Here is a 17,013-nt window from a genome sequence, read left to right as displayed (position 1 = left end):
AGCACAGCAGTGTCCCTCTGGCTGTGTGCACTCACACCACAGCCTCTGGCCTCAATAATGGGAGTTTTCCAGAAACTGCATTGGAGCTAGGCCCTGGACTATCTCATCCTGGGACCTCTCCTCCCATGTGGTTTTAGAGGTTCACAGCGTAGGGAGGACACTCCCACGCTCACTCTGATAGAACAGCCTCATCACCCAAGGTCACTCAAGTGAGATACAAACTAACCAGTGCCTCGAGTGTCCCCAACATACGGGGCACGGAGAGGTTTGTTATTTCATTTAAACTTTACAATCACATGAAAACTAAAAACTATAATCCCAGTGTCACGTGCCTGACAAAAGCTTGAGTCAGGATTTGAACCTGGGATTTATCACTTCCAAACCCAGTATTCTTTCCACGGTAACCCATCACCCGCCTAAGAAAATCTTGCAGTCATACCCCAGTTTAATTACTAAGTTAAATATTCTGGCTGTGGCAATGGCCAAAACGCTTCTGAACAAAGAATAATTTTATTCACTCAACACCCACTTCCTTTTTCTTTTTTTGAAAAATGGAAGAGCCTCAATCCAGTATCAAGCATACTTTCTTCTGAACTAACATCTTCCTTTTCTCCAAAGAAGATATACTCCAGTCTTCAAAAAGGCCTTTCCTACGTCTTTAAGTGAGAACAGGTTAGTAGGTGTTAACCTTCAATTATTTCAAGAAGAGTCTTCGTTATTCTGCAAGACTAGAGGTGTCTCAGCTCTATCATTTAAAAAAAGAACACTTTTTAAAGAAGTAAGCTCCAGGCCCAATGTGGGGCTTGAACTCACGACCCCGAGATAAGAGTCACCCGCTCTACTGACCGAACCAGTGGGACATCCTGAGGTGTCTCAGCTTTGGACCAATGGTTCTCAACCAGGGGTGACTTTGCCCCAGGGGACATCTGGCAACGTCTGGAGACATTTTTGGCTGTCAGAGCTGGGAGAAGGGAGTATGTACGCCACTGTCATCTTCTGTGGAACAACCTACAACGTACAGGTCAGCCTCCGCAAGTAACAATCTGACTCGAGGTGTCGAGTGCCGAAGTTAAAAAATCCGGCTTCAGATCCATAAAATATACTCCTCTATTGGGGAAGAAACTGCCAAGCCCTCCCAGCGGGGGCGTGGGGCGGGGAGAATCCTGCCACACAGCAGTGGTGCTGTTCTGCTCCTCGGAGGCCCAACAGCTGGGTGCAACTCCTCTCCAGCAAGTGTTCTTCCGTCTTGGAAAGTTGGGCTCTGACCCTGGCAAAACTGAAATTGGGGAATGGTTCCCCAGGTCACACAGACCAAAAAAAAAAAAAAATCTTTCTTATCAAAACATTTTTTTAAAGTTTTCTGATTACAAAAGAAATTATTCAGTGTTTTGTAACAAAACAACAGAAATTGCACAAATTTAGAGCCTCCTATAATCCCACTACCCAGAGATGGTTGCTGAGTTTGGTGTGTGTTCCTTTAGGTTCTTTCTAGCTGTACCTTTCTACCAGTAAAAAGAGAGGATGATATCCTACACTTTGCCACTTACTTTCTCTTCCTCCTAATATATCTTGCGCATGTATCCATACAGAGATATATGGTATTCCACCGTAAGATAACCAGGTTATTTAATCAAGTCCTCATTGACAGAAATGTGGGTTACTTCCAATATTTTGCTATTATAAAGAATAAGACCACGGAGTGACTGGGTGGCTCAGTCAGTTAAGCGACCACCTCTTGATTTTGGCTCCCGTCATGGTCTCAGGGTTGTGAGATCAGCCCCACATTAGGCTCTGAGCTCAGCGGGGAGTCTCCCTCTGCCCCTCCCCCCCCCACCCACACTCATCCGTGCTCTCTCAAAAAAAATTCTTTTAAATAAAATAAAAGGGGCATCTGGGTGGCTCAATCGGTTAAGCGTCTGACTCTTGATTTTGGCTCAGGTCCTGATCTCAGGATCGTGGGCTCGAGCCCCGCGTCGGGCTCCATGCTCAGTGCAGAGTCTGCCTGTCCCTCTCCCTCTGCTCCTCCCCCTGTTCGTGCTTGCTGTCTCTCGAATAAATAAAATCTTAAAAAAAAAAAAACGACCATGAATAACCTTTTACTTTTTCATTCGTGCACTTGTGATGCCGCTAAGTCCTGAGAAGTGTAAATGCTACGTTCAAAGTTGAAGTGTATTAAAACATATCTGTATTATAAATAAAAAAGGTCTTCATTCGCATATTTGCTGGCCAAGTCCACACAGCTATCAGATTGCACAGAAAGTGAACGCGGTCACACAAAAACATCCACTAATGAATGGACTACTTATAACATTCGTCCCTCCTTGCTTCATTAGTATCTGAACCCAGAGTGTCTATCCTGCCCATTCTAGTCTTCTGTGAGTCTCCGACTGACTCTAGTATGAGCATATGACCAATGACACAAACACAGTGCAGGTTAATTGCAATAATTGCAAATCTTGCAAAAGATGGTAGATTTAATAAACTTGATAATGCTAGGAAACTGCTTAGATCTCAAAAATGTGGATCTGGCAGACTCAGGCCAGACAACAATAAAAAGGGAAAGGTGATAAAGTGATCACCAAAAGATTCTTAATAAAAAAGAACAATGTGAATATCAAAAGACTGAGGCCCTTAGGAAAACTGAGGGATACCTCAAATATTTTTGCAAAAATTTCCTCTATGATTATGCTACAAAAATCAAAACGGGAAGGATATTGCAGCGATGTCACTGAGAAGTACTTCATTCGTTCTTTGTTCGTTACAAATTGTATCTGAAATTATGAATATGCTTTTATAATTTTGTTCCGTTTTCATGACAGTCCCAATCAGACTTCCTCTCTCCTCCAATCCCCACCACATACTATGCAATTCTGGTCCCCATTTTAACTGGATTCACTTTAGGTGAGCTTTTTCTGGTGTCAATTCTCCTTGAGCTAAGAAGCAGGGCCTCCACTCGGAAGACCAGGAGGAGGGTTGTGTCACGGCATTCATGCCTGGTATGTGACGGCAAAATATTTCCTACAACTGTCTGATCCTTACGGGGGCTGACAGACCACATGTGACAACTGGGTCCCTTTTCTTTTACCCTCTTATGAAGATAATGAGGAAAGGATGAAGAAGAGTCTGTGCTTAGTTTGCCTTCTGCCATTATTCCCAGCTGCCAACCTGGGCCCAGACCCCATAGGACAAAACACCCAGCTGCACACTCTCGCTATCCTCACGGGCTGGGCCTCACAATCTACCCTGGGACACCTGTTAGCATTCCTCGGTCACGGAGAAAAGCAGCACACCAACACGGGCCCTGACAACAGCCACGAGAACTTGTGGCCCTTTAAGCCTGTGGTGCAATTCAGCGGTTTTGAAGAATATTGTCAAGGGCCATAAGATAAGAGTCATAAAACACATTTGCGTCAAAGTCTATGAACAATGTATATATGTACACATACAACCTTCTCTCTGGCAATTTTCAAACAAAAATATACTTTCTACGGGTAGTCTGAGAATGTCAAAGCTGAAAAGAACCCAAACGACTATCTAAACAAACTTCATCTTACACACGAGGAAACCGAAGTCCTGGGCCAGGGGTCGGCAAACTTTTTCTGTAAAGGGCCAGAGAGTGAACAGTTTCGATTTTTTAAGTCATGTGGTCTCCGCTGCAACATTCGACTTTGTCACTGCAGCATGAAAGCAGCCATAGACAATACATAAACAAACGTGTGGTTGTGTTCCAATAAAACTTTATTTATAGACATTGAAATTTGAATTTTACATTATTTTTCACACACTACAAAAATACTGTCCTTTCGATGTCAGCCATTTGAAAATGTAAAAACCATTTTTAGCGGACTCTACAAAAACAGATGGTGGACTGGATCTCACTCTTGAGCCACAGTTTGCTGACCCCTGTCCCAGGCCACTCTGACACCCAAGTATAGTAATCCTCTGCCTGCCATGTTATAGCTTATTTGCTATTTGCTCTGCCCATCTACATCTCAGTTCTGCTTCACCATAACGTGTACAACTAAGGAGCTCTGTTAAAGTGTTTTCTAAATTTTAGGAGTAAATATTAAGATCTATCAGAAACATATGCCAGGCCGCAACTGAAAGAACATCGATATAATGCCATATTGTACACTAAATAAAAACAATCAACATAAAAATACAATAAATTTGAGAAACTCGCTAAATTTGAAAAATAGGCTTTATTTTAACCAGTGGTATTGTATGACATCCTACAGGGCATAACTGATTACAGCCAAGTTCATGAATACAAATAAAATAGCAGTTTCCCTCATTCTCTCTTTGCTTTCTGTTCAGAGAAATCAGGAGATGGGAGCATGGTGCTCAGAAACCGAGGAACTCTTCCATCGGCTCCGGCTGAGTCCAGGCTCCTGGAACATTCAGCCTCCTAATGCATATACAATCACATGTGCAAAGACCTTTATGAGAAAATATTCAGAGCAGTATTTCTGTAGGAAATCACACTAGCATTTACAACCAGACATGGCTGATAAAATTCATCTTGCTGTGGATTGCGAAGATTTGAACTGCATGTAAAGGAGATGAGGCCTTTGCGTTCATTTTCCTTTAAAGAGGGGGAGAGTCCCAGGTGAGGTGCCGTCGCCGTCAGCCTGCTTCCTTCCTTCTTGCTCCAGCGGACTCAGGGGTCCTACCCTGTCCCTCCAGAGCGCATGTACCACTGCGCTGTGACAGAGAAATGGATACACCTTGTCCCAAATACAAGATTCTGTCACACAGCCAACAGTGGAAGTGGCTTTGTACTTTCTTATTTCACAAGAGGTTTAAATACATGGGCCCTTAAGTAGCACGAGACACTTGCAATTCAGAAAATTATGAAAACAACTCTTCTCCACCCCTGAGGATATTTCATCTTTATAAAGTTGAAAATACAAAATATTAGAATAATTTGCCCTTTCTCCCCATCAAAAGGAATCACATTCTCAAAGGATTCCTGCAATATACAAAAATCTGAAACAAAATTTATTTCTCCCCAAACCAAGACCAAAAAGTCAATGTTAAGCTGCCAAGAAGACCCTCTTCCAAAGAAGGGTGGAAAAGACACCTCGTTACTTTTTTAATAACCATGTGTAGGCAAAGATAGCAAAAGGAGTTTCTGGCCTCATGAGCTTTTATTGTTCACTTCGATTTTCAGCATTTCTTAGCACTGGCTATTGGGAGTGAAGAGAACAATTGTTTTTCAAAGTCGGAGATATTCCCGGGAAAAAGCCCTGATCTTTCCCGTGTCGACTCCCCCAAAATAGTCTGTGGAAAACCAGATGGCAAGAATGAAAATGCTATACACCCATCTGTTCCATTTCTTCATAGTTTTCACATCAAAAGCACCTGGAGTATCAATTGTGTTCAACACAAAATAGCACTGGGGCCGGAGAGAGGGTGATGTCACCTGCCCGCGGCATCAGCCGAGGTGATGTGGGCTCTGAACTACCCAAGAAGTCTTCATTGGCAAACCTGCCTCCTGGCACCAGGGCCTCCCGAAGGAACAGACAAGCAGCTGTGCATGCTCAAATAGCAAGACGTGCAAAACACATCGTCACTCTGCTGGGAATAAAGAGCACACGGGAAGTACACTGACAGCAAGAACCGGCTTCTGCCTGCTGGGGCTAATACGCAAGAGACCTCGGCGCTGCACGTGGGGGGCGGGGGGCGAGCAGAGAGAGGGCATCCCCTGGGGCGGGAGGGCGAGAGAGAGGCACACACACGCATGCGCACACACGCACACACGAGGCCTCCGAGGGCTCGCTGGTTACTTCCGGTTCGCAGGGGCCGTCTGACAACCCGACTGCTTGCCTGGCTCAGCACTCCGTCTGCCGCGCTGAACTAGCTACACTTGCTTCTCTCCCCTTAAGGCACAAGCATATTTACAGTTTCGGACATACCTGCTGAGTTCTGAGAATCAGCCTAAGCAAATCAACCACGGACTAGTGCACAGAAGCCAGTTGGTCCTTTTTGGCTGCGCGCCGTCGCTGAGGGACGGCTTCTGAAGCAACCAGAAAGTGCGAGCCCTCCCTCTGTGCCACTATGGGACGCAGGCGAGCCCCCCGCCCCCCAAGGCAGGGCCCTGGGAGACGCCAAAATGGCAAAGCATGACTGGGATCTGGGCCGTTGACTATTTTTTCCTTTGCGTGTAACAAGCCCTAACGAGATGGCAGCTCTTCGTGCCCGAGCGGACTCACAGCGAGCAAGCAGAGGCTGCCGCGGAGCTCCTGTGACTTCACGTAGTCACTGTGACCCTAGTTTGCTCCTATTCTCTTGCCCTCCCACAAAGACAGACACACACATGCACACGCACAGGAGCACACACATACACACATACGCACACAAGCGCGCACACACACACACACCCCTTCCACCATGGAGGAAATCTTTGCAACAAGAGGCACTTGAATGATATTTGGAGAGTTCCCATGAAAAGGCCTTCCCCTCACAGTGAAGTGGGATCAACAAAACAGAAACCAGATGCTCAGGATTCCATCTCTTCTTGGTCAAGGGGTGGTGGCACAAAGCTGATGACTTCATCGTAGGTCAGGCCTAAAAATTGGGAAGGAAAGATAGGATAGGAGAGTTCAGACCATTCTCTTCGCTGGCAGGCACTCTAACTTCTAAGCTCAAGGTCCTTCCCTCCCGTCCAGGCTAGTGGTTTGATGGACTTCAAATAACCGCCTCATGTGTGACACCCCAAAGGAACATGTGATTACACAGAAGTTCAAGGATATACAAAAAAGAACTATTTTTACTTATTTGTTTCATTCAGCAGCGCCTCCTTTTTAAAACTCTGGAGAATGTGCTCAAGAAAAACAGAGCCCTTCTACAAGCTGCAGCAACAGATAATTCTGGCTTTGGGGATCTCCCTGGAGTTCTGAATGTGTGTTTCATGGAAAAAATTTGAAGTTGGCCATAGAGGAGACATAGGTTCCATTTCTGGCTGTGTCCCTAACTAGGTCTAAGGTAACACACAAGAAATAAACTATCAATTGTAAAACTGTAATTCTAGAGTTCTATCAACTATAAAACTATAAAAATACCTTATTCCCTACTTAGACAGATGGTGTAAATGCAGATTCTGAGAACCTCGAAGCTCTAGACAGATGTAGGGAAGTGTGTGCAAAATCAGACCAGACATAAGCACCTCAGAGGTCCAGAGTGTCCTCATCTATGGCAGACAGTTTCTATCAGAGGAACATATCCATTCTGCACAGAGACACTAGTTACCAGCTTTAACAAGTTGGTTATAACCAGAAATTCTATTTTCCCATAGCTTTTGGTTAGTGGCTCACCTAAGAAAGATTTTTAAATCTAAGTCCTCACACTAGATGTTAGACCTGCTCTTAGGACTTACTTTTCCATTCATCTATAAGGAGGTCCCTGCTTTCAAAGGACTGATCGTAAGGATCAGCCACTGGTTCATCATCAGGATCGTGGTACTGAGCAAAGTAGGCGTGTGCGAGCGCTTGGGCTGCCGTAATTCTCTTGTCTGAGTCCAATACAAGCATCTTCTCCAGCAAGTCGACAGCTTTCAGTCCACGGATTGGAAGGAAAAAAAGTTTTTAACAAGTTAGCAAAAAATTAGACCTTATTAAGCAAACACACGGTTTTGAGTCTTCATACTGAACAAAGAATTCTCCTCCCATGTGTCTGCTAGGAAACATTATCCCTTTTCTTGTGTGTGTGTGTTTGTGTGTGTGTGTGTGTGTGCGTGTGTGTATGGATGTGTTTTGTATTAAGAATACATTACTAAAGAGGAAGTTTTAAAAATAACTGAGACTCTGTTTGAACAAGCTTTTGCGGAACACCAATGTCAAACTGCTACCACAGAGTCAAACGGTGTCAAAAGGAAAGCCTAGGGGCGCCTGGGGGGCTCAGTTGGTTGGGCATCTGCCTTCGGCTCGGGTCATGGTCCTAGGGTCCTGGGATCCAGCTGGGGTGGGACTCTCGCTCAGCAGGGAGTCTGCTTCTCCCTCTCCTTCTGCCCCTCCCCCCACTCACGCTCACTCTCTCTCTCAAACAAATGGATAAAATCTTAAAAAAAAAAAGAAAATCCTATAACCAAAGTAATCTAAAAAAGGTAAGCAGGGTGGTTTTTAAATTTTTTTTTACTTTTTTTTGCCTCCCTGTGCTGTTTATTTACTAACATAAGGCAATGAATATTCATCAAATGGATCTTCCGACAATGAACAAATTGAGGGTTTTACATGGTGTGTGGGCAAGACATCTGGATAAAAGAAATATAAAGTTTTCACTATGAAAAATTTCAATATCCAAAACAAGAGTACAGTGAATACTCCTATGCCTACCACCCATATCCAACTATTAACATTATTTATTTCTCTCTCTCTCTCTCTAACTGCGTTTTTTGCTGGGCCATTTTAAAATAGAATGATAGACATGTCACTTTATCCCTAAATATTTCAGCATAAAGACATCTTTCTATATAATCACAAAACCATCATATCTGACAACTAAATTTAAATTCTCAAAAATCATCTAAAGTCCAGTTTATGTTAAAATGTCTCCAATTATCCCAAAGTTGTCTTTTATACCTGGTTTGTTCAAACCAGGGACCAATTAACGGCCACACACTGCATCTGATTGGATTTCCTAGGGTGAAAAGTACTATGTCCTAATAACCAAACCTTGAAGAGGAATAAGGTTTAGGGATAAGGAAAAGACTCCTCTAAGATCTTGACACAGAAACACACACACTGTATCAAAGGGCAATTCAAGTTTTAATTCATGTTTTGAGAGTAAGAGTCAAACATGAAGTCGGTGACTGACAAAATACAGCTGTCATTATTTACATCGTTGGTGTGTTCCTGCTCAGTTAATACGCTGGGCACAAGTTCATGGTCAGTAACACCATGTTCTGTCTGCAGGAAGAAACTCTTTGTATGACGTCACTGTTTGGCAGTGAGCTATTAGGCATGTTTAAATTCTGAGAACTGCAGTGCTGAGCACCAGATGGCCCAAAGCCTCCATTCAACTCATTGGCAGTCTGTATTGCTAAGTGGTATCCAGTTCTTTTGAATGTTTAAATGTCATGATTCCAGAGAAGGATGGATGTGACCTAAATAAGCTGCTGGGACACACACGTACACCCCCCCCCCCAAGAAAAATGAGTTTACAAATCTCTTGGAGTTGGCTAACAGGAAGCCAAACAGTGAGCACTGCCAGGTCTGAAACATGAACTGGTATGATGAAAATACATTCGGAACAGAATGACAGACAAGAAGGCTACCAGCATACAGCATGATTGCATACAGCATGATTTCCCAACATCCTAGAGTGTCTACGACTCAAACAGAGCTTGTCACAGACCCTTGAACTAGATAATAGATTTCAAATAAATCCTATAAAGCCAATGCGAGCACACCGGGGCAGATGCGAACCTGGAACAACTGCATAACATTCTGTATACACCCCTGATGAGTTTGTGGACTCATTTTTGGGTGTGAGGGTGGCCCAGCTGAGATCTGGCCTACTTACAATCTCCAAGGCTGACACAGACACCCAGGACTGCTCAACATTTGAAAAAATGCGATTGTAAGAATTCTCACAGTTACACTGAAATCACTCTCAACGATCACTGTGGACGAAGTACTTAAAAAGGGAAAACCACTTGGCTTTCACGACAACTTCTGAAGAGGGCATCGTGACTACCAGCTCTCAAGGGTAAAGCTAAACCTACAGCACAGCTGTTGGGACCGAGCAGAGGGATGACCCACTGAGAGGTTTTAAAACATGCCAATATAACACAATCTTCAGGAAAGTGAGAAGGTTGATTATACTACCTATCATCGTAGCCTGGCTCCCCTCCCTGTCTCACGGGAAGGCCCGATCTGATTTTTCTGTGTCTGCTGTTAAATGGCACGGTCTACTGCACAATCCTTGAATCAGGGAAGTAGGGTCTCAGGTAATGCCACTTCTAGGGGCCGACCAAAGCACATATTAGCCCCTAACTTTAAGGAATAAATCAACTCCCTTTTTCGCCAAGGCAGTACATATCCTGCAGCTACCACTGTCACAGCCCTCTGCCGAGGATCCTGGAAGTGATGGTGGCAGGAAGGAATACGGAGCCATTCCTTAGAGTCTGAGGTGGCAGATTCGTTCCACAACTGTCCCTGGGGGGCAGAAGAAGAGGAGAAAGGAAAGGTGCACGAAGATGGCAGGATCTGTGGCACTGGGAAGCTACAGGCAGTGCAGGGCACACTGCAGGGAGCTCCTGGGGGTTCCTCTAAACACCCATCTGTGCTTCGGTTGTTTTTGCCCTTGGCTTGGGATACCACAAAACAGCAGCAGCTGTGAAATCCTAGGCTTTCCTCTGTACCTCCTTCTTCCTGTGCCCCTCGATCTTTTCTCCCAACATCCCCACTACTTGCTCTCCTTTCTTCACCATACAAGCCCACTTCCTCCACCAAATTCTAGGATCATATAAATATATAAGCATATTATGTGGTTAAAAAAACCCGACAATACAAATATAGGTAACAAATGGCATTACTTACCACCTTCCAGGATTTAATTAATGGCACCCTATCTAATCAAAAGTTAAACTCTTCTTAAATCCCCAATTTATATCATTAATAATTCAATATTCATGAGGTGAGGCTATGATCAACTTACCCAAGGGATTGGCACCAATAAATACATTTGCAAAGTTCATTTTCGGCATCTGGGTCAAAGACTGAATGTAATTTCTTGCCTGTAAAAATAAAAGGTTTTCAAAATGGCTTTGTTCAATAATGTTACCGCTCCCAGAGAGTTTCAGTCCTGCCAAGGAGCAAGTGTTAACTGACAAAGTCTGCTAGCTTCCATGTTTACGACGGTCTTTGATATTCCGTTAGGAGATTTCTCTCTTACTGCCTTCCTAACTTCCTTATGTGTGGTCAGCACTTTTGTTTATTCTGGCGATCTCTTACGATCACATTTCAAGAGAACGAGAATGCTAAGCAATTAAGTTCCCTTTTATTAGCTTTCTGATCAAAGGATCAGAAGTTAAAAAAAAAAAATGAAGCCAAGATATCTAAAAAAATCCCCCTTCTGAGACAGCCTTCCTAGAAAGCTAAAGTTAGCATAGGGATTGGTACTCCCAGAGAGTCTAGGACCAGTAGTCTTCTGGCGGCGCTGATCCTAGTTTGTAAAAAGGGTATCAATGTGAAACCTTGCTAACAAAGTAATCTTGGTAATAAGAAAGCAAACATAAGCTTAGTATATTATTCTAAAAGTCCTGAACACATTTTTTAAATACTAAAGCAATTTAATAAGAGTGACGAAGAACAGTGGATTATAAGTTACATGGCCTGTGCAGAAATCTTTCCCCTACCACTTAGAAGCTACGTCTTCTTACGCAAGTCTCAACTAACACATCAGTGACCTCATCTGCAAAATATAAGTATTAGATATTAGTATTTGGCTTGCCTGTATCGTATGGTTATTGTGATATTCAAATAAGATAAAGCTCACGAGAGAGCTTCAAACTAAAATTCTGACACAAACAACATTTATATTACCAATATAATAGTTGTTGTAAGTTTGGTCCCTATCATAGAACATGCTTGAGTTTGAATCTTGACTTCATCACTTTGGGCAAGTGACTTGTTCTCTTTAAGGCTTGAGTTCCTCTTCTATAAAATGAGATTAACAATGCCTACCTCACAGGGCAGCAGTGAGGACTGCAGGTGACCAACCAGCACTTCCTTGGCACAGGACTTGGTGCAGAGTGAGAACGCAACAGACGTTAGCTGCTCTCCCTGTTGCCTTTAGAAAGTTTGCTCTCACTCCCTAAGGGTGTTTCAACTTCACAATTTCTGAGATCCACTCAAAGGAACTTAAGGTGCCAAATACTTTTAAGGACTGATAGCTCTACCAAGGCAAAGCCAAAAACTGGTCTTGAGAATAATCATACAAATACTCATATAAATGTAACTCATAAATGTGTACTTCAGATATTAGGTATTACACTGTGTCTACGACCTTCCCTGTTTCAAAACATAAATCCCACTATCAGTCCATCTGAGTGGTTGAGATAAAATTTCTTTGGATCTATCTTAACCGCTTCTTGAAAATTCCTGTTTTAATACAGCTCAACAGTAAAAGTGTGTGTGTGTGTGTGTGTGTGTGTGTGTGTGTGTGTGTGTGTATGCACACACAAGCCTAGAAAAAGTTCTGGTTACTCGGGCAACTTCACCTTCTTAGTCACTGTATGTATAGCAAGCAGGAGAGGTCCACTGTGGTTGAGAATCTTTCCAATTTGAAAAGAAAGTTCTAGGAATTGAATATCTACATGTCTGTAGTCCCTTCCTACTCGAGCATGTAGATAAAAGGATGAAGGGAACACAGAGGTAAGAGACACCTGTCTCATGCAGAGAACAGTCATTGCTCTAATAAGATAGATAAACACTGCTGAGAAGGGCCTCTGTGATGCCAACCTGGCTCCCAAAAAGATTAAAGGCACCTTGGAAAGAAGCGCCCCAACCATCTCTGATACTAAAACTAGTGTTAGATTAAGTAGTAAGAACTGGTAAAGAAGACACCTAACCCTATATAAGCGTTCATATTTATTCCATATTATTTGTATATTTTCTTTTAAATAAAGTACTTATTAGTTTAGATATTTTATAGACTTTTTTTTTTTTTACCTTAAAGGAAGGATCCTCTTTTGGTCATTATAAAAAATCGATGACTAGGAAAGCATCCTAATGGCCCTCAGTTCAATACACTTCCAGCCTACAGTCATCAGATGCTAACGTACCCTAACTAGGAAAACACAACAGTCTCTTGCGCACTAAATTCATAAAACCCAAATATAAAACTAATATCATTTTCTGTTTACAAGCCTACAAATCATATTCTCAATCCAGAGGACTGGATGACATTTAATCCCAAACGTCAGCACCTGCCATAGCACAGAGGCAGTCATCACCTTAGTAGCCCTCCAGGCACATGCAAGCACTCAGTGATACTAAAAACCGTGTTGGTTATACAGTGGCAACAAAATGCGAATGCGGCCTTCTGAATTGGATATCCCTATCCAGTCTGTTTGTTCTCACCTCATGGCTTGGCATCCTGTTAATGAGATAAGCAGGGGGGGTCCCCGTCAGACGCATAATCTGCTGAAGCTGGTTAATATCTTAGATGCCTAGTCAAGGGCATTGTTAAACATACAGTGCAAAAAAATAACTTCCAACTCAAGTTCTTAAGAAGGCCAAAAAAGCCACCCCAAAACGAACAAAAAACCCCACTCCCCACCCATCCCATCCACCCCAGGCCGGAGCCCAAGGCTGCATGTGAAAGCACACTTCTGTGGAATGGCGTGAGAGTTATTAGGCATGCAGCCGGTAACTGGCCATGCAGATACGGAAATAGCTTTCCTTTAGTTCTAGCATCATCTTTAACATTAAATATTTTAGGCTCCCTGGAAAGAGACAGCCCCTTGATCCAGGATGCCAGCCAGAGAACTGTTTTCAAGCACTGATGGCCAAAACCTGCTTGTTTGGGGGGTAAATGGAGATGATTCAGAAAATTTTGATTCAGCTTTGGACAAAACAAAATTTTCAATATATCCATTCAAGGAAGAGGTTAAATTTTCATGGCACAGGTTCTGGTAACTTTCCAAGGAACCACCCCTCCAAATGTAAGACATGGGTGGGTATGTGAGCTGATAAGTAATGCCAAGTTTCGAAGACATTAGTAGTGGTACATTTATAAAACATGCCACAAACACACAGTGGTGATGAAGAGGAGACATGGGGCAAAGTTAGAAGCTAATGGCAAAGATGAAATTGGCTGCTCATGGTATTACAGCAAGCCACAGTGATTTCCTCCACAAGTCTCTAGCAGGTGAACAGGCTGACTTTATTCAATAAACAGCCGGGAGGAAGTCTGCACAACGCTCTGCAAGGATCTGACAAGGGCGAAACTACTAGGTCTTCCATATGTACAAGCACATATGGGAACGGTACTCCAAACTTCCCTCTTCTTGCTGCCCCATCAACTTTAACACAATTCCCCCTCCTCCAAAATGTTACATGAACTGTTAGTTTATCATGTGTTCCTATTACAGGAGCAGTGATGGGATTTTTAAAATCAATGCAATTCAATAAAAATCTTACTATATTCCCTTTCTTCTTAAACTATTAATTCCCTCCTCCGGTTGTAGCGGCGTCTTCAGTGAGCACCCTGGTCAGGCAATCACACTTCTTTGTGGCTTCCTTCAGTAATTCTTCACATTAACTCATCCTCTGAACTGAAATTCCCCAGTGGTCAGAGGACTACAAATACACGTTGAAGGCTGGCCGGCAGGAGAGAACTGGGACCATGGGCTCTATCCTGTCTTTCACACTCCTTACACCCACAGACAGAGGCCAGCAAATTCAAAGGTGGCATGAAGCCCTTTTAACATTCTCTCAACAAAGTTTAGATTTACCGTTAAACAAATTACGAAACAAACAGTACTTTGCATGCCAAGAAATACAACAAACGGGGCTCACTAAGTAAACCAGCGACAGCAGAATACCGGTTGGGTCTTAAAATCTTAGAATCCTGCCACCTCTCTCCTCTTTCTTGGGAACAATACTTGGCCTGTGCATTTTCTATTTTTGTCTCCTTTAGTCAAATAGGTCATTATATCCCCTTTCTGTCAGGACGTTAGGAAGAATATATTTCTAGAGAAAAATGGGAGTCACTGAAAGGGGTTTTACTTTCTTAATATGATTTTTTGTCCCTTCGCTGATTACTATAGGTACTGGGTCACTTACCAAAACAGTCCTCTCTCCTTTAGCTGCCAGGACTTATTTATCCCCTTTCTCACAGCATATCCCAACTTGCTCTCAATCAGCCCATTTATTATTGCATTTTCTTACAATGTCCTACTATTACCTTACTACTTTTCAGGAGTAATGAAAACAGCTATTTGATTTCTTTCATTACGTTCCTTCACTAATGAATTTTTCTTTCAATTTTTAAAATCCTTAAGCAATTTTACTCACCTGGCTTTGTTATTTACGCACCATGTGTCCCAAACACATCATATGCTTTTCAGATAAACCAGTACTTGGGCAGTATTACTAACATCAATTTAAACCCCTTTTATCCACTTGCCATAACCATGTAGGAAAAACAAAAAAAAAACCTTTCTTATTCCTATACTCAATACAATATTACGGGGTCATGTTCTATATTCCGGTAGTCCATTTTATCATGCCCAACTCTAGAGCTATTTAAATGTATGATGGCCCCTATTTCACGTACGGTGAAGACATCCCATTGTTGAGTTGGGCACTTGATGTTGTTTCTTTCTTAAAAATAAATGATGGATTAATAATAGGTAAACACTGTATTACCCATGCCTTTTCTTTTAGAAATTCTTGTGACTAACAGCACATACCTATAAGGCAGATGGATGGGTGTGGGAGAGGGGACTGAGAAAGAGCTCCTAGTGGCTATTCCCAGACAGGGAATGAATTTACTATCTTAGTCTCATTAGCACTATTGGTAAATAAACTTCCTCCCACCCCCACTCCCTTGCCTCCATGTCTTCTGTATTACCAGTCTAAGCACATGCATTTAAAACAAGAAAGCACCATCCTTTCTAAGCAGCATTCCTTATCTTCTTTGATTCACTCTCTCCAGCTTCTGCATTTCATAAAGCAAAAGAAAATACTCCTTTGGATTGACACGGTGGTCAGTAACTCTGACAGTGACTTTCAAAATAGTGTGCAATCGCATGAGATTAAAGTTTAGAGATCATGTTATCAGAACATCTGAGATCTACACTCAGCTCTGCCAAGTGACTCAGTGCATGACTCAGGCAAGTCACAGTTTTTTTGTGCTTTTCCTTCTTCATCTTAAATAAATAAATGAAACAAAATAATAGAGCCAGCACAGTCTCTTACAACCCTCAGAGTGGAAATTCATAAATACACTGGGCTTTCTGGTCTTTTAATGGAATGTACCAGAAACATATCAGATGACAGTATTCTTTATTTTATAAGGGAGATGATGAACCATTCAAACTCACCTGCTTCGGCCTGCCTCAAGCCACCCAGCAGTCCTTCCAACTGGGCAAAGGGACCCCTTCAGTCAGAATGCTGGGAGGAGAATTCAAGAAGGCACCACTGGAGCTTGGCTCCACAGTTCTTTTTCCCTTTTAGTCAACTGCCTGGCAGCAGACAAAGGGGAAAAGGGAGAAAGGCCGAGCTTTCGTGATTTCTCTCCTGTCTCTGGCCCCAGAAAATGACCAACAGCAGGAAATTGGAGCCAAAGTAAGCCAGAGTCACATTCCCATGGCTTCTCTCTAAATCCCTGCTTAGAGGCAGGAAAGCATTAGCTCCAAAGCTTTTTCTCAGGTTATTCGACTTGTCATTACAAAGGCAGGCTGTGGGAGGAAGGATTTACAAGGCTATTCCAGTGGACGTGAGGTATCCTGGTCTGCAGACAGGGTGCAGAGGTGCCCCCGTAGGGAATAGACAACTTCTACAAGATGTGTGAGTTGTCTATTCCAAAACAGTAAAAAGCAGTAACTTCTGGAAAGGGGCAGTAGTAGCGTGGACACAATGCACATTTCATTCTTGTAGTGAAGCTCGACTAATGCGTGGTAAAGCTCATGCTCTGAGAACAAGCACTAACCAAAAAATAAAAAGAACTCAAGTATATGTGAAACTTCTGAGAAAGATGATGTCAGGGCTTGATAACAGAGACATATTTTCCTTTAATCTCTTGGAATGAGTTAGACTCTCAAATCATTTACTGGGATACTACTGCCCAATTCAAGCTCTCGTGATTTAAGCACATACTCCAACAGAGAACAAAACACACTCATGCATGGGGGCAGATGAGTGCACGTGTACACACACACACACACACACACGCGCACACGCACACCCACCCCTCATCCTGGAAGTCAGCACAAAGGGGCACACATGCTTACAAACATACCCGGGGCAAAGTACAGACTGATGGAAGGCAAGTGGCAGAGGC

At 42.9% G+C, this 17,013-nt stretch overlaps 1 protein-coding gene across 4 annotated transcripts in view; it reads right to left on the bottom strand.

Annotated features, from left to right (window-relative positions):
• Positions 1-4,183: 4,183 nt before the first annotated feature.
• The window catches only part of MAPK14 (mitogen-activated protein kinase 14), a 72,401-nt gene continuing 59,571 nt past the window's right edge, over positions 4,184-17,013 (bottom strand). The window contains exons 9-12 of one of the 4 annotated variants that reach the window (XM_045772058.2): positions 13,086-13,165; positions 10,660-10,738; positions 7,379-7,552; positions 4,184-6,570 (exon numbers count right to left, since the gene is read on the bottom strand). In XM_045772058.2, the coding sequence (XP_045628014.1) occupies positions 6,503-6,570; positions 7,379-7,552; positions 10,660-10,738; positions 13,086-13,165 (401 nt within the window). In that variant the 3' untranslated portion in view covers positions 4,184-6,502. Of the gene's footprint in view, positions 6,571-7,378; positions 7,553-7,702; positions 10,158-10,659; positions 10,739-13,085; positions 13,166-17,013 lie in introns of those variants that run through there. The other 3 variants (XM_045772057.2, XM_045772060.2, XM_045772059.2) reach the window with 3 other exon arrangements.

The sequence above is a fragment of the Ursus americanus genome, chromosome 32 (assembly GCF_024610735.1).
Source record: "Ursus americanus isolate L20-20 chromosome 32, mUrsAme1.1.p, whole genome shotgun sequence".
NCBI lineage: Eukaryota > Metazoa > Chordata > Mammalia > Carnivora > Ursidae > Ursus > Ursus americanus.
The sequence above is the reverse complement of the archived record's forward strand: the minus strand, read 5'-3'. Positions and strand labels throughout refer to the sequence as shown.